The sequence below is a fragment of the Prionailurus viverrinus genome, chromosome A2 (assembly GCF_022837055.1).
Source record: "Prionailurus viverrinus isolate Anna chromosome A2, UM_Priviv_1.0, whole genome shotgun sequence".
NCBI classification, from domain to species: domain Eukaryota; kingdom Metazoa; phylum Chordata; class Mammalia; order Carnivora; family Felidae; genus Prionailurus; species Prionailurus viverrinus.
In genome coordinates, this window is record NC_062562.1 from 18,494,537 (window position 1) to 18,514,685 (window position 20,149).

Here is a 20,149-nt window from a genome sequence, read left to right on the forward strand (position 1 = left end):
TTACTGGAGTGAGGTGGGGCAGGGGAGTAACCCTGGGATTTAGTGGGGAGAAGCAAGGCAGAAGACAGGAGGCTTTGAGGAGCTGGAAGTGGAAGTGGTAGGCTTGGGAGGGAGGAAGCTGTCAGGAGAGGTGGGCTAATGGGGTCTTCCACATAGTCACCTTGTCTTGGAAGAAAAACAACGAGCTCCCAGCCTTCTTGGGCAAGGGGCAGAGAGAAGCCCGAACACCAGGCAGGGGCTGGACCCCACCTTCTAGGGGATCCCCTCCACATGTAACTCTGACCCCAGGGTCTGGGATTCAGGACTGGCATTCCTGGATCCCATGGACTGGGGACACTGCCTGGCCTCAAGTTGCCCTGCCCATGGCCACAAGTATGCTGGGGGAGGGGGAGCTGAGTCTCTCAGCTCAAAGCCTCCTCGGCCCCACTCACCACACCAGTGTAATTACACCTTACAGAGTAGGATCAATGGGAGCCCATGCCTGATTCACAGTTGAGGGCAGAGGATCAGAGCTGGCCCAAAGCCAGCACAGTGGCCACTCCCTAGTCTTGTAGGTAGGGGTCATTTACCCTGGGCTCCTTCAGTCATCACCATCTCTGCCTGACCTGCAACCTCAAGGTGCCCCTGAGGGCCTTCACGGTCTTCAACTCTGGCTCTGGCGGGACTAACCTGGCCCGTCCACTGACCAGAGATTAGACAAGCCTAGTGCACGGTTAATGCCGCCGACGTCAGGGCCTGGTCGGGTGGCCACGGGGGCTTGGGCCCTCCCCACAAGCAGTAGCATAGCCCATGTGACCTGGGCTCATTAAGCCGCTTCAGTGGCCAGAGAAGCTGGGGGCCAGATCTCAAGGGAGAGGGGGAGGGCACGGCAGGACTGTGAGAGCAGGCCTCAGCCAAGAGGTCATCGGCTCTGAGGACCCAGGCCGGGGGAGGGCTAGACAGGACTGTCTGCCTATGGGTCCCTCTATAATTCCACACCCTGAATTACACCAACTAAACCCCTGCTTGTGCCCAAAGAGGAGCCTCCCAGACACCAAACTGGGCAGGGCATAGTGAGGAGCTATGGGTGTGGGCCCTCAATCCTGGGTTGTGGAGGTGAGAACCATCCTCTCCTATGAGGCCTTGAAGCCCCCCACATGACTCCAGGCCAAGTGTCCTGCCCCTGTACACAACCCTCCACCCATTGGTGCTAATCCCACACTCATACTTGCATTTCTCTGTAGCCAGGCTGTTTCCTCCATCCAGATGCCCTTTCTCTTCCCCACCCTGGCATGTGCCCTTCCCCTTGGCAGAGCCAAGCCCACGGGTTGCTTCTCCATCAGACTTTTCCTGATTCATGCCCTCCAACCTGGCTGGAGCTTTCCTGTCTAGACAACCCAGAGAGGCACTTAGAGACATGGAGGCTGTGTGATAGGATGGCAAGAGTGGCGACATTAAGTACAGAAAGAGCTGGCCAGGGTATTCAGAGGCCTTCTCCTCCTCCTTCTTTTTAATGTTTATCCATTTACTTTTGAGAAATAGAGAAAGAGAGAGCTCAAGTGGAGGAGGGAGAGAGAGGGAGACACAGAATCCGAAGCAGGCTCCAGGCTCTGAGCTGTCAGCACAGAGCCCGACACGGGGCTCGAACTCACGAACCTTGAGATTATGACCTGAGTCGAAGTCGGACACTTAACCAATTGAGCCACCCAGGTGCCCCTCAGAGGCCATCTTCTATTTGGGTGTTGAAGGAGAAGTAAGAGACTGCTGAGAAGGAGGGACAGGGTCAGGAACTAGGAGGACAGAGGGCCAGGGAGGGGAAGGCTGGTGTGTTCTCAGAACAACAGGAACACATGTGGCCAGCCAGGTGCTTTGGGGGTGGGGGGGTGGGGGGGCGTGGCAACTGGGACAAGGATCACTTTGGGAGGATGTCAGGGAGGCCAGCTGGGTGTGTGAGGGAGGACTCTGCACAGTATTTGAGGAGTCAGTGGGTACAGATGCTGGGCTCTGGGGAGGACTGGGTTGGAGGTGAATACAGGCCTCATTCTTGGAGAGGGCTCTTGGGGCACCGTGTGAATGATGCGTCAGGGGAGGTGGTGACATGGTGAGAGGAGGCAACCTGGCTGGAGGCCGAGAGGACATGATTGAAGAGGGAGGAGGAGAGCAAAGGGCTGCCAGTACCCTGGAAGGAGAGTCTGAGCCATCCTGGGACCCTAAGTTCTGTTTCATGTGTCTGGCAGTCTCTTGGGCCTGTGTCTCAGTTTCTGGAGATGGGGGAGTAGATGTGGGGGCTGGGCTGAAAGCTGAGCTAAAGCTCCCCTCGACCCTCCACTCCAGGTGGCTGCCCCCCACACACACACACTGTACTTCACGGATGGACATTCCCTCCAATCTCTGGGAGAAGGCACCCCAGCAGCTCTCAGAGTCCCATCCTGGCTTCCAGCTGTCCTGTCACCACAGGCTGGGCTGGGAGACTCGGCAGGTGGCGGGAAAGGCTTCAGGGCTGTGTTTGCCCTGGCTGGGGCCCAGACCTAGCATCAACAAACAGGCAGCCCCTCCCCCCTCCTGGCCACAACTAGTCTGGTCCAGGGACCCCACATCATGCTGCCTTCGGGCCACCCACAGCAGCTCAGCCCAGCCGGCCCCTGCTCCCTCCAGTCAGGATAGAGGACCCCAACACCCACATGCTGGGTGACCTTGATGCCAGGCCTGGCCCCTCAGGAACTACCAATGGGAGCACTCAGCCCTTTGCAAATGACTTCTGTGAGCATCCAGGATGTATGTGGCCAGAAGGTGGGGGAGGCAGACCCTGGTCAGTACCTCTCCTACTGACTGTCCAATGGGCAGTCTTCAAGCCCCTTTGGAGGATGAGAGACTTAGGGTCCCTCATGACAAGGTGAGCTCTCATCTGGGAATTACACCAGCCCCAGATCGGGAGGGAAAACCAGTGCCTTCTTATTTTTCAGCCATCAGAAGTGCAGGGGCTTGGATGCTCTGAGGGATTGCCACCATCCCGGTGCCTTTCCCTTTAGTCCTCCCAGCTCCCTGGCACTCCCAGCCAAAGCTGAATCCCCTGCCCTTAACTCACATCTTCCCCTTCATTCACTCCCCTCAGGCCACAGCCATTTCCCTGTAACACAGAGGGAAACTGAGATAGGCTAGGGCTTGGCTGTGATGGTGCTGTGAGTCAGTAGGAAGAGAATCCAGGAGTCCTGCCTGACTCCCAGCCCAGGACAGGGGAGAGGTTAGGCCTGTCCCCTGAGGGCATTCCCCCCCACCAGGAGGGGGGCAGACATGACACAGAGACGTCCAGCTTGGCTAAGAACAGCAGAGGCCATGGGATTAATCGGATCAGAGCCAGTGGCTGAGAAGCAAGGGACACAGCTGTTCTGGGAACCCCCCCCCCCCCCAGCTCACCCCCAAGGTCAGGCCTCTCCCAGCTCCCTGCTGGGTAGGCCTGGGGGCCCTTAACACCTACCACCCTGAGCACCAAGGTCTTGGGTGGGAAGCAGGCAGGGGTGGGATAGGAGCCCCTAGCCAATAACAGCACGCCCTAAAACCCCTCCTCCCAGGGCACTGAGTCCCAGGCCCTACTTCCCACGGGCAGACATAGCTGTCAATTATTCCTTAGAAATACGGAAATGGGAGGCATGGCCAAGGGAGAGCCCAACAAGGCGAAGCGCAAGCCCAGAGTTGCTCCCCTCCTGTCCTCACTGACCCTACCCCTGTCTGTTCCAGTCTCAATCTCTTCTGAATATCTGGGATGAAGATAGAAGAATTGATGCAGGAAAAGCCCCCGTCCTCACCCCATCCCATCTCTGCTTGGAAGAGTGAGGCAAGCAGAAAAGACATTTTGTGTCTGACTGATGTCTGAAAGTTCCCCACTGAAAGCACCCTTCACCGAGGTTAAGCACTGCTCTGTTCGCTTCTGGCCTCCGGAAGGTGAGAGGAGAGCATTTCAAGGGTTAAGGGAACACTCGGAGACCTCAGAGAGAATCTGCTCTAGACTGAAGCGTTCCGCCCACAGGACTCAACTGAGCCCCTCCAGGAGCCGCTGCTCTCCTACCTAGGGGCTCTTTAGCGTTCGGGCTGCCCCTTTGCTCCTGGCGGGCCGGGGCCCCCGCCTCTCCCCAGGCCAGCCCCTCCTCCTGCCCGCCGCCTGGGATTGGCGGGCCGGGGGCGGGCCAGGGGCGGGGCCGGGCGCCCTTCATCCCCCGTCGCTGTGCTCAGCCGGGAGCAGAGCGGACAGCGCCAGCCTGAGCGGAGCACCGTGCGTCCCCACCCGCCGGGCCAGGTACCGCTGGGGGCGCCGACCCCCAGTCCAGGGCACCGGGCGGGCAGAGCTCTACTGTGCACCCTCCCGTCCGTAGTTGGGCTCTGGGCAGCGCCTGTTACCCGTCCCGTCCCGGGCAGACACCCCAGCCTCCCGCGAGCCAGAACCCCGCGCGCTCTGGGCTCAGTCCGGGGACTCGCCACTCAGGGGTCAGTTCTGAGCTTGAACTGGTATCCTGGGAAAGGCATTTCGCCGCCTCAGGGCCTGTCGGCAGGGCCAGGAGGGACAGCAGGAGGTCAGCAGCACTCGGGGCTGGGGCCACAGGACGCCTTGTTGGGGGCTCGGGCGGTGAGCGATGGGCTTCCCGAGGCAGGGCCCACGGGGACCAGCTAGAGAGGGTCCCGGAGGGGGGCCTAAAAGGGCCCGGGAGCGGGCTCTGGAGCGCTGCCCCGACGGGCGCCTGACAGGCAAATCTGCCCGGCTGGCACACCGGGAGTCTGGGTATATTTATCCCGGCTGCGTTGGGCAGGGGCTTGAGGGCAGATCGGGCCAGGCTGCCTGAGGGGCCGTGGGGCACATGTTGGTCCCAGAGTCCGTGCCATTTGCAGCCGGGCCAGCGGGCACGGCAGGAACAGGGCGCGTGTGGCTCCCTGGCCTGAGGGCGGGGCTCTGTGTGCTCTCCTTGCTGCCTCATTCCCCGGTGGGGGTATAAGAGCTGGCGCCGCGCACGCGGGCGGAGGGAAAGGACCAAAACCGGGTTTGCAGGAGCCCGCCCCCGTTCCATTGGCCCCTTCGATTGGCCACAGCGAATGCGTGCGTTTGTTTACACCCGGGGAGGGGGAGGCCAGGGGCGGGGCCTGTGGGAATCCGCCCTCTCCCCCCAGGGTGACCTGAGCGCTGAGCTCAGGTGTAAGCTCTAGGACAAGTCTGAAAGGGACTAAGTCAAAGGTCCTTGCACCTTGCACCCTGGGGGACTCCTCGACCCAGGCCCATCCTTCCTTCAGTCGCCCAGTCCTGTCCTTTCTTCCATGACTTCCTTGGGCCACTGTTCTGGAAGAGGCCTTTGGACCTTCCACCCCTTCCTCTTCAGTAAACAGTTGCATGGGAGTTCAGTTCCTTCAAGAAAGGAAGAAAACTCTTCAGAGCTTTTCAGTCTGGAGCCTAGAAAGCTGAAGAGATCTGGGGACAGTTCCATTTTGAGATGGGGAAGTTCTGCACAACCATGGAAGTCTTCCTGCAGGAAGCACTAGATGTAGGAGGAATCAGGGTGGGTGAGGCCAGGCGTGGCACATCTCCAAGAGGGCTGGAATGACTGGAATCATTCCATGAGAGTCTCTGACCCTTTGGGGTTGGGGACAGGGGACTGGTTCTCTGGGGAGGGGAGGGGTATATGTCTCAGAACCTCACTCTGCCTGAGCTCATAGAGGCCATGTCCTCACTGGCTTCTCAAACCACTCTTTCTTCAGTACTGGTTCTTTTGGCCCTCATCACAACCTCACCACACACACCCAGTCCAGGGCTCAAGGTGGCCAGACCATGAGAATCAGTTGCTCCTGTCCTGGTGCCTGCTGCCCTAGCAAGTAGCCATGGAACCTTGGGCAAATAGAGAAAATGAGGCACAACAGGTCTCTGGGTAGTGTCGGGGAAGGTTTTTGAGCTAAACTAAGTGTACCCTGAAAGTCCAGGCTGGGTGTGGAACAAACAGGCACTCATTCTAAGGGGAAAGCATGTTTTAGGGGAGTGGTTGGCTGCAAGGGAGGTACAGTTTGGTATCTGTGTGCACAGAAAGCCTGTGTGGGATGTGTATACTATGCTGTAGTAAGATAGGAGCTCTGCAGGCACATGATCTAGTTCAGACATGACCAGGGTCCAGGGGCCACTTGGAGCTGGGTTGAGATGGGTTGGGGGCTTGCCAAGGGCCTTGAACCCATTCTATTCCTTTTACAACATTTGCTGAGCACCTACTATGTGCCCTGCAAACATTCAGTCTGGTGAGTGGAGGGCTGGCCTTTGACTCTGGATAAGAAGACAGATGCGGTGGTGGGGTGGGGAGGACTCTAGAAGACCAGGCGGGGCTTCTGGGGGCCAAAGGGAAGGACCAGCTGCTGGGGCAGGAGGGGCTTTCCGGTCAGCGGCCTGGGGTGGCTTGGTTTTGAATTTCCGCTCTGCGGGCCACGTCCTGTACACAGCCTCTCAGCCGGCACGTCTGCACACGTGCATGACTGCTGAGAATGGGGGTCACCATCACCTCTGTGTATCTTTTCCATTGTGTGGGTAGACAGTGCTGGACTGGGGAGTGGTGAGCTATCCACCTGGGCCTGGACCTGCAGCCCTAGTGGGCTCAGACCCACTGTCTGGATGTCCCTGCACCTAGCTAATGGAGGCATAACCTGCTCTTGTAGGAACCTGCAGATGCTGGGCAGCCTTCTTGTGGGGTCCTCCAGGGTTCTGCCTGGCCATCCCTGAAGTGCCCACTGGGTCTGCAGCCCACTCGCCTGGGCCTCTGGCTCCCTCTTCCCTCTCACTCCTTCTGGGGTCCTCTCTGTCTTTCGTTGGCTGTCTCCCTGTCTCTCTGTCTCTTTTTCCATTTAGCTATCTCTGGCTGGTTGGCCATCGCTGTCTCTCAGCTCTCTGGTTGTCTGTCTCTCTCTGTCTCCCTGTCTGAATGTGTATCCACCTTCCTCTGTGTGTATTTTCCTGTTGGTGTACCTTTATATCCATCTGCATTTCTCTATCTCCCTGTGCCTCTCTGTCTCTTTTTCTGTCCAGATCCGTATTCATGCACTGCATGTATGTGTTTTCTGCCCTTCCTCTTTCCTTGCCCCTCTCTTCCCTCCCTCTGCCGCTCTGCTTCTGCCTGACATTGAATGGTGCCTCTCCTCCAGGCCAACCTTGCCTTTAGCCCCTCCCCCCTTCCACTGGGGTCTCCAATGAGTCCTGAGCTGCCCCAGGCCCCTGCTCCAGCTTTCCTTGGGGCCAGAAGTCCGGCTGTCCAAATATTTGGCCGCCTCCAGGGGATTCCGGGTCAGCAGGGAGGAGGATGGGCTGGCTGGCTCGGGGTCTCCCCTGCCCCTGGGGGGCCACAGGCACGTGATGTCCTGTCCTTTGCCTTGGCTGGGCCTCCAGCTGCACGTCCCTCTCAGCGGGCTGGCAATGGGGGGAGGGGGCTGCTGCTGGCTCTGGCCCAGTCTTGACCAAGAGGTTCCAGCTGCAGCCTCCACTGGGGGAGCAAGGAGGGTCCTGGGCTGGGTGGGAGGGGAGGCCTAGGGGTCTGGGGCAAGGTCCAACTCCAGGCATCTGTTGGGTGTCTAGCAAATGTACCCTGTCACAGGAAAGTCCAACTTCCGGCCCCAGCTGGGCCCCTCAGATCCTCCTAGACACTTCCGGATGCCCAGAACACAGAAGCACAGACCCCACACACCAGGGCCAAGGAGCTAAACTATGAGGGATCGGTGTTGCCAACACATCAATGTTCTGGGCCATCTTCCTTTCCTTGGATGTGCCCTCTCCTCCATACCACCCCCCTCAGTACCAGCCAGGTGTTGACCTTGCAGTGGCCATTTGCCCAGTGTTGTTGACGATGAAGGAGCAGTGGAAGGGGTACTGGATCTACCGAGGTCAAAATCTGGAGTTGTGCGTCTGGAGGAAGGGCTGGGGGTGCACAGGGCTGTAGTATTCTCCCCTGTTCAGAACACCCTTCCATATGCCCTAGCCCTAGCCCCCTGACCTCAGCAATCATCTCCTCACCAATCCCTGGGGCTGTGCCTTGAGAACATACAATTCAGACATGTCCATTGAATCTAGTTTCCTTGTTGACTGACAGCTTGTCCTAAGATGATGTTCTCCTTCTGAAGCCTGGAGAAGAAGGTGGGCAGGGAGTGCCAAGATAGGAGGGGCACCTTGTCTCAGCCAGGAGGGGACTAAGGATGGCTGAGCTGGAACTGAGAGCAGCCTTCATCCCTGAGCCTCCAGGGATAACCACAACAGACCCTCAGGCCAGACCAGCTGCCTCTCCCCTGAGATCTGGGCTGAGGCTAGGACTTCCCATGCACCAGAAGCCTGGGGACCATGGCAACAAGTTCTATGGGGTCTGTGCCTCGATCAGCACAGACGGCCAGGAAGGACTGAGGGAAGAACAGTGTGGATGCCTCCCTGTAGCCAGCCTGCCACTGCAGTCCCATTTATGTCCCTGAGCATTAGGGAGGAAAGCAGGGCTCAAGTCCCTGGTGGTTCCAAGGACCTCAATCCTGGGACAGAGAAGTATGTGTCCTACAGCAGCTGATGCAAGCAGTGGGCCTGTGGTGGCCTGGATTCCTGGGCCTCGAAATCTTTAATTAGCCAAACTCAACACCTGCCAAGGTGTGCCTGACAAGTTCTCACCCTGTGATGCCTGCGTGGGCGAGCGTTACCTACTGCACTATCCCTGTGGCTCCTGGCCTCTCCTAGCCCTTATCTCCCAGCAGAGCAAACAGGGCCCAGGGCAGTGGCCCAGGCCATCGATTTCCTGCCCAAGTCCATTCTGCACCCATGACCGATGCTATTCTGATGATCTGCCCAAGGTCGCAGTGACAGCCCCACACTAGAACCTGACCCCTCTCTGGAAGCCCATGGCATGGTCTGGGACAAAGGCCTTGGAGAGGATCCTCACTCTGTCCCCAGCTTTGCCAAACTTCTGGGGACCTCTGCAGGGCAGGAGGACACTGAGGTCCTGAGTGGGGAATACTCTACCCGTGGTCACACAGTAAGGCAGGGCCAGGCCAGGACTCAGACTCCGAATGTCCACTGTGGACTTTCTCAACAGTGGGTCAGATTCTGCTGGCAGATTTCCCTGAGTCCACCCTGACTCCCTGATACAAAGGAGCCTGGGAGGTGGTAGGCCTGAGGGATGGGAGCTGTCAGAAATGGGCTGCCAGCCTCAGGGAATGGCTGAGAGTCCACATGCCAGGCTAGCACTCCACTCTGGCTGCTTAGCCCTTAGCCCTGCCCTACACTGAAGTACAGACTCATTGACCTGGCCTTCAAGGCTTTGTCAGGTTTGTCTATAGCCATGGAACCTTCATTCTGCCTCATACCACACCTTAGAGCCTTTGCCCATGCTGTGCCCTCTGCTTAAGGCATTCTTTGCTATTCCACACTTTTGGGACTCCTGGAATTTCAGAAATGGCTCCATCACCTCCTCTGCCAGGAAGCCTTCCTTGATGCCTCTCTCCCCCCTTTTTGGAGTCCCAGCACTATGTGTCTCATATTTAGTTGTTGCAGGAACTATAAGGTGGGGGCTATGTTTGGGGGTTTTGTCCCTTCCAGACCAGAAGCCATTTAGGGAAGGATATTCCATGTCCTCTCTGGGACCTCAAACCAGCCCAAGATCCAGCAGTGACTGGTTGTGAGTATCAGACAGGCTGTGAAGGTCTAGGCGTAGGTCCTGCTGGGGGGATGGGGAACCTGGAGACAGGAACTCGGGCACTTTGGCCATGACCATGCCATGGGCTGTGGTCTCCCTGGAGGTAGTGCTGGCTGCTAGGGAAGGATATTAAGGCAGAGAAGGGTGCTTTGTCCAAGCTGCCAACTCAGCACACTCTGAGGGCCTGTCCCAGCCTGCCCAGGGTGGGATGCCCGAAAAGGGCAACCCTAGCTGAGAGCCAGGGGGCACTCTGGAGTGACTCTGGAGATGAGGTGCTGGCATCTCCACATCCAGCTGGGATCCTTGGAGAGGTGCTGATAGTGAGGCTTAGGGCAGAGACTCACCCAGGGGAAGAGGGCACGAGAGATGTTCACATTGTCATGGACCTGAATGGACAGGACTGGAGGTGAGATGGGTTCAGATGCCAGCATCAGAAGAAAGAGAGGCAGGCCGAGGGGGCCCGAGGGTTCCAAGTGTGGAGTCTCCAGGACCGAGGTTCCTGGGATCTGAACTCTGGCCTGGGGCTGCCTGGGGCAATGGTGGGCTGGTCCTCTAGTCAGTTCTGTGTGGCTGCTGCCTCCAGGACACTGGGGCCTGAGGCCTGAACCCAGCCTTCTGTCCCCACACATAGCCCCAAGTGCTAAGAACACTGGTGTTCTGGGTTCTAAGTAGACCTGAGACCATCAGGATCCGGAGTGGGGATGGGGGGTTCAGGGCAGGATTCAGGATTCCCAAGCAGAGGGCTTGTCATGGCACCAAGCCTAGGCTCCGATAGGGACACCTGGCTGGCTCAGTCAGTAGAGCAGGTCACTCTTGATCTCAGAGTTGTATGTTTGAGCCCCATGTTGAGTGTAGTGATTACTTAAAGTTAAAATCTTAAAAAAACAAAACAAAAAACAGGTTAGGTTGTGGCTGACCTGCATGGCAGTGCTGCCCCCTCCCTGGTCTCGAGTAGAGTCTGAGCTCTCCTTCTGGCCTCTCTGGCCTTCAGGATGTCCTTATAGATCCTGGGGCACTGTGCCAGGTAACTTCTGGGCAAGGGGTAGGTGGCTTCCAGCCCCAGTGATGGGTGGGGGGCCGGGGAGGGGGGGAGCTGGCTCCTTAGAGGCCCAGCAGAGCCATGCCCTGAGGGCAGGGAAGGGAGGACTGATCCAGTGACCTAGACTCCTCTACAGCTGCCTAAGACCCTGAGTTCCTGGCCTGGGGTTCTAGGAAATGGAGAATCTGCTCCAATGGTCCACTACTGGAGGGTGGTCACCTAAGGGATAGGGGTATTCCCCTAGCAGGGGAAGAGAGGCTTGAAGGAGAACATGGCCCTGAGGTCATGGCTGTGTGGAAAGTGAGGCCTGGGTGGCTCAGAGAATTCGGCCCTGGGACGCTCGTTTCCTGGATGGCCCCCTGAGGGCCCTTTGCAGCCAGGCGGGCAGGGGCCAGGTGTCCAGCCACCCAGCACCGCCTCAGGCCTCCTGGCTCCGGGGGGGTAGCCTTTGCGCCTGCCGTTCCCAGCGCCAGCTCTCAGACCACAGAAGGCCCTTTGTTCTGGCTGCCAGCAGTGCCCGCCGGGCGGCTGGGAACAGGGCCCACAGCCCTCACCCTCTCCCAAGGCCTCCAGCCGTCGGGCAGTGCCATTCTAGGTTGGCTAGGAGGCCCCTGGCACACAGGGCCGGCACAGGAAACCGTCTCCCGGTGTTAATGTCAGGGAGGGGGTGTCAATCCAGGGCCCACCTACCAGCTCGGGGTCTGGATTCCTGGGACTCAACATCCTGGAGTCCAGGCACCACTGGACTCTGAACTCAGGTCATCCAGCTGATCCTCACTTCGTAGATGGAGAAACTGAGGTCCCAAGGGCTTGCCTGGACTGGTATGTGAGTGGTGGGGGGAGTGCTACATACTGGCCAAGGTGTCCCATCAGGATGTCTTGGAGAACTCAGGTATCTGAGCTCTACTCCCCCAAAAGCAGGTCCCGGGGAGGCAGCAGGCACAGCTGCATGTGCACATAAATCCTGAGTGAGCTTCTGGGAGGTGTGATAGGCTGTAGACTCCCCATGGGAGGCTGGGCCATGGGTCCTGGGAGAAGGGATAACCAGAGGGACCATTGCTCTGCAGACCTTTGACTTGTGTTGGTGTGAGAGTCAGTGCTCCGGGTGGCAGACCCTGACCATGGAGGCACCTCTGCAGACGGAAATGGTGGAGCTGGTGCCCAACGGCAAACACTCAGAGGGGCTGCTCCCAGTCACCACCCCCACGGCTGTCAACCAGAGGTGAGCAGAGGGACCCAGTCGTGGTCAGGGCAGGGCAGGGTGCAGAGCAAGGGCCGGAGCTGAGCTGACTGCTCTGGCCTGTGCCTACAGGGTCGAAGGCCCCAGACGGAGCTGTGTTGAGGGCGAGGGCTTCCTACAGAAAAACCCCAGCAAGGAGCCACACTTCACAGACGTGAGCCGGAGGGCACAGTGGAGTGGGGGGCTTGGGAGATTTCACGCAGTAGCAAAGAGCTCTGGGGCAGCGACGGGAGGTTAAGGGACAGTGAGGGGGAATGTTGGGATACCCTCCATGCGTCGCTGTCTCTCCCCCCCGCCCCCATCTCACTCTGGTGCCTGCAGTTTGTGGGGAAGACTTCATTTGGGATGTCAGTGTTCAACCTCAGCAACGCCATCATGGGCAGTGGCATCCTGGGACTCGCCTATGCCATGGCCAACACGGGCATCGTCCTTTTCCTGTGAGTGCCTTCAGTGAATCCTCTAAAGACAGGAGCTCTAAACAGTCCACCAACCGTGACCTCCCAGGACCCAGGCTGTGGATGGGCTCAACCCAAACCATGGCTAAAAAAACCAGCCATGGCCAGACAAATATCCCTCATTTCCTGGTAAACCCACTGAGATTATGACACAGGCAAGCCTAACAGACCTGAATCTATACTTCTACCACCGTTTACACGTGATGAACGAAGCCCCATGGCCAGGCCTTGTGTGGACACACGTGTCCTTACTTGGGAGCTCTGCCCTGCAGTCTAAATGGAAAGCATGTTTGTTCCAAGAACTCAAGGAGGTAGTGCTCAGAGGGCCCCTTCTAGGTCATGGCTTACCCTGGGTCAAACCGAGCGGTGTTCGCCCCTGCCGGGGCCAGTTGAGCTTGCATCCACGCCTGTTGGGGGCTCCAGACACCTGGGTCACAGACCCACACACCCAGGCCTCCCAGAGCTCACCCCCCCTGCCAGCCAGTAAAGCCCTCAGTGGCTCCTTTTCGCCCATCTTCCCCAGGTTCCTGTTGACAGCCGTCGCCCTGCTCTCCAGCTACTCCATCCACCTGCTACTCAAGTCCTCAGGGATCGTGGGTGAGCCCCCAACCCAGCCTGGAGCAGGGGAGGGCTGGGCTGGGGAGAGCACTCCTGACTATTTTGACTCCTGTCCCCACAGGTATCCGTGCCTATGAGCAGCTAGGCTACCGTGCCTTTGGGACCCCAGGAAAGCTGGCAGCGGCCCTGGCCATCACACTGCAGAATATTGGAGGTGAGCCTGGCAGGCAGACCCAGACAGGTGGTGGGCAGGTGGGCGGGCTGAAGACTGGCTGGTTTGGCTGACCCCAGCACCTGCCCGCCTCTCTCCCCCCAGCCATGTCCAGCTACCTGTACATCATCAAGTCCGAGCTGCCCCTTGTCATACAGACCTTCCTGAACCTGGAGGAGCAAACTTCGTGAGCCCCAGGGTGGGGCGGGGCTGGGTGAGGGTAGGAGGAAGGCCTTGGTCTACCCCTCCACATGCACCACTGGCCCTGGGAACCCAGGCTGGGCTAGTGGGAGAGATGAGACAGTGCCTGCAAGTGACTGGTGGAGGGACAGAGAGCTGCCAACAGAGCTAACATTCAGTCTACACTCCTTTAGCACCTAGGGGAACCCCCTAGGAGGGCCAGATGAGGTGAGAGGTGGGGTGAGGCTGAGGAACCTGGGCCCCACCTGGGCCAGGACACAGCCTATGAGAAAAGGAGGACCTGAGAGCTTCGGGCTTAGCTCTAAGCACCTGCTATTCCTGACCAGGGCTTGGGCTTTAGCGCCTGCCGCCCCCTCCCCCCTCCCTGCCTCCCCCCTCCCCGCCTCCCCCCTCCCCCCGGCCCCCCCCCCCCGCCCAACCAAGAAATTAAGCCCGTGGTGTCCCAGTTGCTCTCATCAGTTTAGCCAGCACTGATGGAATCAACCATGTTTTGTGGGTGGGGACAGAGAAGACAGCCATGCCCTGCCCTTGGCCACACAGCCCAGGCAAGCAGAGGGGGTTTGAAGTTGAGAGCAGCTCTGGGAGGAGGGAAACAGCCAGGATTCTTCCCCCTGGGTCCTGGGTGCCTTTCCCAAGGAGTTGGCCTTTGGGCTTCCCTGGGAAGGAGGGTCTCCTTCCTTATCCCTTGAGTTCTCTGTGCCATTGGTGGTGGGGGGTGCAGGATGGTGCAGGATGCAGATGCCAGGAGGGACCACAAGGGGTACAGGATGTTGGAAAGTCCCTGACACCCCCATGGAAAATGCTCCACCTCCCCAGAGCCAGGGTCTTCCATCCCACCCACCTCCCTGGGCCCCTTGGGGCCACCCCCTGGGGAAGCTGGACCCAGACCTGTGTGTCTTGAGAAAAACAGCAGCAGTGACTATAGCCCTAATGGCTACCAAGCAGGAGCTGAGCTCCTTAGTTCTCCCCTTGCCTAGGCCAGTGCTGAGAGAATGTCCATTTTGCAGACTCCGAGCTATGAACAAGTATTTTTCCGGTGGCCCCGATTAGGTATGGAGGCAGGTGGCCTCACCCAAGGCTGAGTGGACTCTGATGTTGGCTCCCCACTCCTATTCCTGCAGGGACTGGTACATGAATGGGAACTACCTGGTGATCCTTGTTTCTGTCATCGTCATTCTGCCCCTGGCACTGATGCGGCAGCTTGGTGAGTGTGGCAGGGCTAGGGCCTTGGAGGGGAATGTTGGAGAAATGCCTGGGAAGGGACCCCAGTCTCACAGCCCTTCCCCCACGTTGCAGGCTACCTGGGTTACTCCAGCGGCTTCTCTCTCAGCTGCATGGTGTTCTTCCTAATTGCAGTGAGTCACTTTCCGTGCTGGTGGAGTGAGGGGACAAGTCTCTTGGGGGGTTCCTCTGTCAGGGGCAGGGGGCAGGTCTTTCTGGGAAGCCTGGGTTCAGAAGGCAGCTCCTTCTGTCCTGATCTAGATGTGTTTTCATAGTGACTCCCAGGCAAGCCTTGTCTGGCCCTGATACCCCCATCTTCCCTGCAACTCAGGTCATCTACAAAAAGTTCCATGTGCCCTGCCCTCTGCCCCTCAACCTCGCCAACATCACGGGCAACGTCAGCCTCATGGAGGTCACCAAGGAGGAGGCTCAGCTGCAGGCTGAAACAGAGGCCGCAGCCTTCTGCACCCCGAGTTACTTCACACTCAACTCACAGGTTCCAACAGGCCGGGGCAGGGGCTATGGGCCGGGTGAGAGTGAAGGGCTGCCCTGACGCAGTCACCATGTCTATCTAGACAGCATATACCATCCCCATCATGGCCTTCGCCTTCGTCTGCCATCCCGAGGTGCTGCCCATCTATACGGAGCTCAAGGAGTAGGTGTCTATGGTTGCAAGGGCGGTGGCTGCCTTAAACTGGTTTGGGGAGAAGGAATGTGGTCCTGATAGGGTGGGGGCAGGGCGGGGTGGGGAGTGACAGGAGCCAAGTCACTTTATCAAAGATCTCCATGGCTTCCATGAGGGGCGACTGGGGGCAAGGAGGAGACGTCCTCAGCTGCCAAATGGTGAGGGTGTGGTGCCAGAGAGGCCCCAGGGCATACGGGGATCTCCGGTGTGGCCCAGCTTGGCACCCATCCCCTCCCCTGCTTCCCCAAAGCCCCTCCAAGAGGAAGATGCAGCACATCTCCAACCTGTCCATCGCCGTCATGTATGTCATGTACTTCCTGGCTGCCCTCTTCGGCTACCTCACCTTCTACGGTATGGCTGGACCGTGGGGGCAGAGGCAGAGGCCAGGCTGGGGGGCAAGGGGCTGGCCAGTGGCCATGGCACCCTGCATACTGGAGGTGCTAACTAGGTGCGTGATGCCTAACTGTGCCCTACAGCTGTGGAGGTGAGTCTGTTGCCACTTCCCACAGTGTCAGGGTCAACCCAGGCTCAGAGCCCATCCCCCTCCCTGGGCCACCTGCTGATCATCCTCCCTGCCTGCCGCAGACGGGGTGGAGTCGGAGCTACTGCACACCTACAGCAAGGTGGACCCATTTGACGTGCTGATCCTCTGTGTGCGTGTGGCCGTGCTGACGGCAGTCACACTCACAGTGCCGATCGTTCTGTTTCCGGTGAGCCGGTGGGCAGGTGGACCGACGCAGGGTGGGACTTATGGAGCTGACAGACTGGTGACTCTTCCCACCCCCATCCCCCAGGTGCGCCGTGCCATCCAGCAGATGCTGTTTAAGAACCAGGAGTTCAGCTGGCTGCGGCACATACTCATTGCCATCGGCCTGCTCACTTGTATCAACTTGCTGGTTATCTTCGCTCCCAACATCCTGGGCATCTTCGGGGTCATTGGTGAGGGTCTGGCCCAGCTGTGTATAAAGGCAGGGCATTGGCCAGAGAATTTCCTATCTAAATCCTGGCAGATTCCTGAGATCATACCCAACTTTAGTGACAGCTGCTGGCCATGTGCACAGCTTGGCTTCCTGTCTGAGATTTTTGTCCTGAAGGCTATTCTAATCCCTTCTGAGGGCTCAAAACCAGAGTCTGTTCCCCCTTACTGAGGGATGGGGTGGAGCCCGGATGCCAGGGACCTCCACAAAGGGTCTCATTGGGTCTTGTCCCCATTTCACATATGAGGAAACTGAAGTCCATAGTGATTAAGGGAGTAGCAGAGCCATACGGCTGGTAAGTGGGGGGCCTTGATTTAGCTCTAGGATCATGGAACTATAGGTTCAGTGCTCTGTCCACTGTCTCATCCCAGTTGGGGCTCTAAGGTAGAAAATCAGACAATTCTGAGACATCTTTGGAGTGGCCCAACTCACAAGACTGACTCCTCAGCCCAACTCTGCAGGGACCAAAACACAGACCTGAGGGCTGATTGTCATGGATAGCATAGACATGACTATAGGTTCTCTGTGGCCAAAATCTGACTCAAAATGATTTAAGCAAAGAGGAAGGTATTGGCTTAAATAATGGAAAAGCCTTCAGGAATAGCTATATCTAGGAGCCCGATATCTTCAAGGCTTTGTCTTTATCTTTTGGCTTACCTTTCCTCTTTGCGAGCTTCATTCACTGACAGATTCTTCTACTGCCAACAGCACTAGCTTTCTATCCAGTTGGACAGAGAATGGGGGGCAGGGGGACTGGTGGGCTCTCCGGAATCAGGCAGAGCTCTCAAGTAGAGTCTCAAGATGAGACTTCCCCAGCAAGGAATCTCTGATCTCACTGAAGGGTTCACCCCTGGACCTTAGCCAATAGCTGGATATATCTCATTCTTTGCAGGTGCCACATCTGCCCCATGCCTCATCTTCATCTTCCCCGCCATCTTCTACTTTCGCATCATACCCACCGAGAAGGAACCTGCAAAGTCTACCCCCAAAATCTTGGTGCGAGGATCCTGGAGGTTGGTGGGCTGGTGTGGGGCTGAGGGAGCTGCCCTGACCTCACACCTGACTCTTGACTCCCTGACCCCATAGGCCCTTTGTTTCGCTGTGCTTGGCCTCTTGCTGATGACCATGAGCTTGAGCTTCATCATCATTGATTGGGTGTCAGGGACCGGCCGGCATGGAGGAAGCCACTAGGAAGACCCCCGGCCTGTTCTGTCTACTCGTCCAAGTACCCCTGCCCAGAGTCTTCAGCCCCTGCTCCCATCCAGTGGCCAGTCAGCGGGGAGAAGAAAGATGTGGTTAACACTATGGCATTTGTCCCCTGCCTCACGTCTTCTCTGTGGAAGGTTTTTGTTACAGCCAGGACCAAGGCCCTTGGACCACTACCTTGCTGGGCTCCCGGGCTACAGGGGCTTCCGGAGTTGGGAGCAGGGTGGGGCTGTGACCTTGCTCCCTTCCTGTTGCCTCAGATCCCACTCAGGCCCCTGCCCTCCTTGCACAGTTGCAAACACTGAGGTCCAACAGCTGCCTGCACAGTCTGTAGGGCACATAAAGTTGGAGCCCAAGCCTGCAGCCATCTCCCCACCTTGCTGCTGGACCTTGGTCTGCACTCTGGGGCCTCATCTCCCTCAATGCACTTGCCTTCCTCCACTTCTGTCCCGGAGGCCCCTTTCAGTCACTTGGACTCAAGCGCTTGGATACTCTCGTCTCCTTCTCCCATCCCCACCACCAGAAGCAGACCACCCCCCATACCTGAAGCCATCAGGTTCTTTTAAATGTGAGGCTGGTGTGGGCACCCCCAGGAACCTGCTCCTTCACCAGTCCTGGGGAGGCTGGGACTCCCCCCACCCCAAGTCTGGGCCATAGCTCACATTCCATTTCTGGGAGAAGAAAGAGGCTGGGGCCCAGAGCGTCTCTGCCCCTGGGAGCCAAAGACCCCAGGGGCTGATCCGGGGTAGGAGTGGAGAAGCTGTCAGCTCCCTTTTATAAATATTATACATAATACCAGCTATGTTGTCTATTCTTGTTCCCCATGGTCCCTGAGCTCCTGGCAAGTGGATAGAAGTCGGGACATGGATGGAAACGGGAGCCTCTCCTGCCCCCTTCCCTGGGATGAGGGTGGGGATAGGGCCCCTTCCAAACCAGCCAGTGGCATGCTCAGGCCCAGCTCTGGACCTGGGCCAGGCTCAGCACAGACCTGCTTTCTCACGGGGTGAGGTGGGGAGGAATTAATGAGGCCCCAGGAAATGGGACAGAGAGAGGCTCCGGAAGGAGGCAACGTGAGGTGCATCCCCAGTAGCTCCAGGGAGGGTCTGAGCAAGGGGGCAGCTGAGCCCTGCAGAAACCCTGCTGAAGGGCCCCCTGCCCTCCCTGGCTGCCATATCAATCCTCTGCTAATGCCTTGAGTCTGAGGACAAAAATCCAGGAATTCTGTGAGTTGTCAGGCTGATCTTCTATTAATGGTAAAACCCACTGTGAATAAAGGTGGGTTAATGAGTTCCCGTGTTTGGAGCCCTGAGTTTTGAGTAGGGGGTCCAAGGCAGGGCAGGACTGGCCTAAAGATGCAGGGTAGTCCCAAGTGCCCTGGCCCCGATGAAACTAGGAAGCTGCTCATTTCCTGGGGCAGGCCTCAACCAGCTGGTACCCAGCAAGACAGAGCCGCCTGGGCCTTGGCACCAAACCCTCATTAGGAGAGACCCTGCACCCGGCTAGGCCGCCAGGGAAAGGGCAACAGGAAAAATCCAGTTTGAACTGGCAAGGCAGCTGCCAGCTTGGGAAACCCCTCAAGAAAGAATTTCCTCAAGCTGGTGGCTGGTAGGCCCATGGCTGTGCCAACTGATCAGAGGGGGGCTTCCTGAGTCTAGTTCCCTTCAGCCCCAGGCGCCTGACTCCAGCCTGGGGACTTACCCAGGAGCCCTGCAGCCCCAGAAAAGAGCCGGACGCTGGCCGAGAGGTGGCTGCAGCCCAGAGCGTCCTGATGTGAGGGGCTGCCCTCTGGGGGTCTCTGGCTTCCTCCTCATCAGATTAGGTCATAGGCCTGCATGGAGCCTTTGGCTCCTAGAGAGTGGGAGGCAGTGGAGGACAGGGTCCATCCTGCTGAGAGACCTTGGGGTTCTTTTCTCATACTCTGTCCAAAGAAGGCTGCAGGTCAGAGCAGCAGCAAGACTGCCTGGATTCCCCAAAAACCCCAGGCCTGGCTTTAGACCTCTCAGACCAAGAGGATGTGTTGACAGTAGGTCCACCCGCTTCACACACACACACACACACACACACGCACGCACGCGCACACACACACAAGGGGTGGAGGAAGGACTCTGGCCCCCAAGGGGTCTTCTCTGCCTGCTCAGCAAGGTCTCCTCTAACATGGACCATGAGCAGCATTCTCTAGGGGGGAAGGGGCAGGCAATGTGGCCGCTAAACTATACCAAGTGTCCACATGACTGTTTGAAAATGAATATCTCTTGTTCCTGGCTGTCAAGGTCCAGTCACTCAGCCTCCATAAGGATGGGTCTGCAGGCCCTTGGTCATAGTCATTTTTGTATGTTTTGAAGAATTTCCTAGGTCTTTTTTTTCCTTCTTTCTTGCTTTTTAAAATTTGCTCTCTTTGGAAATGAACAAGTGAAAGCAGCCAGAAACTCCAGCACAAAGGTCTTCTATATTTATTTTCACTGCTTTTCTTAGGACCACTTGTAACAGCAAGACAAGATGATATAGACCAGGAAAAGGGGCCAAAGTCAGCCTTGGTCTCTTCCGACCAGCATCTTCCCCCTGCCCACACCCTCCTCACCTGTGTGCACATGTGTACATTCACCTATTGATGGAAGAGGAATTCACTCGTTCAACAAATATTTATCAAGATTTCCCATGTGCTAGGCATCCTTCCAGCACCTGTACACACAGCAGTAAACAAAGTGA

The 20,149-nt window shown here is 57.8% G+C and overlaps 1 protein-coding gene across 5 annotated transcripts; it reads left to right on the top strand.

Moving 5' to 3' along the window:
- The first annotated feature begins 4,221 nt into the window (after positions 1-4,221).
- SLC38A3 (solute carrier family 38 member 3) lies at positions 4,222-18,223 on the top strand. Of its 5 annotated transcripts, XM_047848717.1 has the most exons (16): positions 4,222-4,270; positions 11,757-11,911; positions 12,002-12,083; positions 12,251-12,366; positions 12,908-12,981; positions 13,064-13,156; positions 13,259-13,340; positions 14,476-14,558; positions 14,651-14,709; positions 14,907-15,071; positions 15,151-15,230; positions 15,511-15,611; positions 15,846-15,970; positions 16,055-16,199; positions 17,130-17,233; positions 17,324-18,223. In XM_047848717.1, exons 2-16 carry the CDS (start codon positions 11,811-11,813, stop codon positions 17,426-17,428), a joined length of 1,515 nt encoding a protein of 504 aa, XP_047704673.1. In that variant the 5' UTR covers positions 4,222-4,270; positions 11,757-11,810; the 3' UTR covers positions 17,429-18,223. The 5 variants fall into 5 exon arrangements, 3 of the variants coding, with proteins under 3 accessions (XP_047704673.1, XP_047704672.1, XP_047704671.1); XM_047848716.1 differs by lacking the exons at positions 4,222-4,270; positions 11,757-11,911 and having other exon boundaries at positions 12,068-12,083; positions 12,251-12,981; XM_047848715.1 differs by lacking the exons at positions 4,222-4,270; positions 11,757-11,911; positions 12,002-12,083 and having other exon boundaries at positions 12,139-12,981.
- Positions 18,224-20,149: the final 1,926 nt, after the last annotated feature.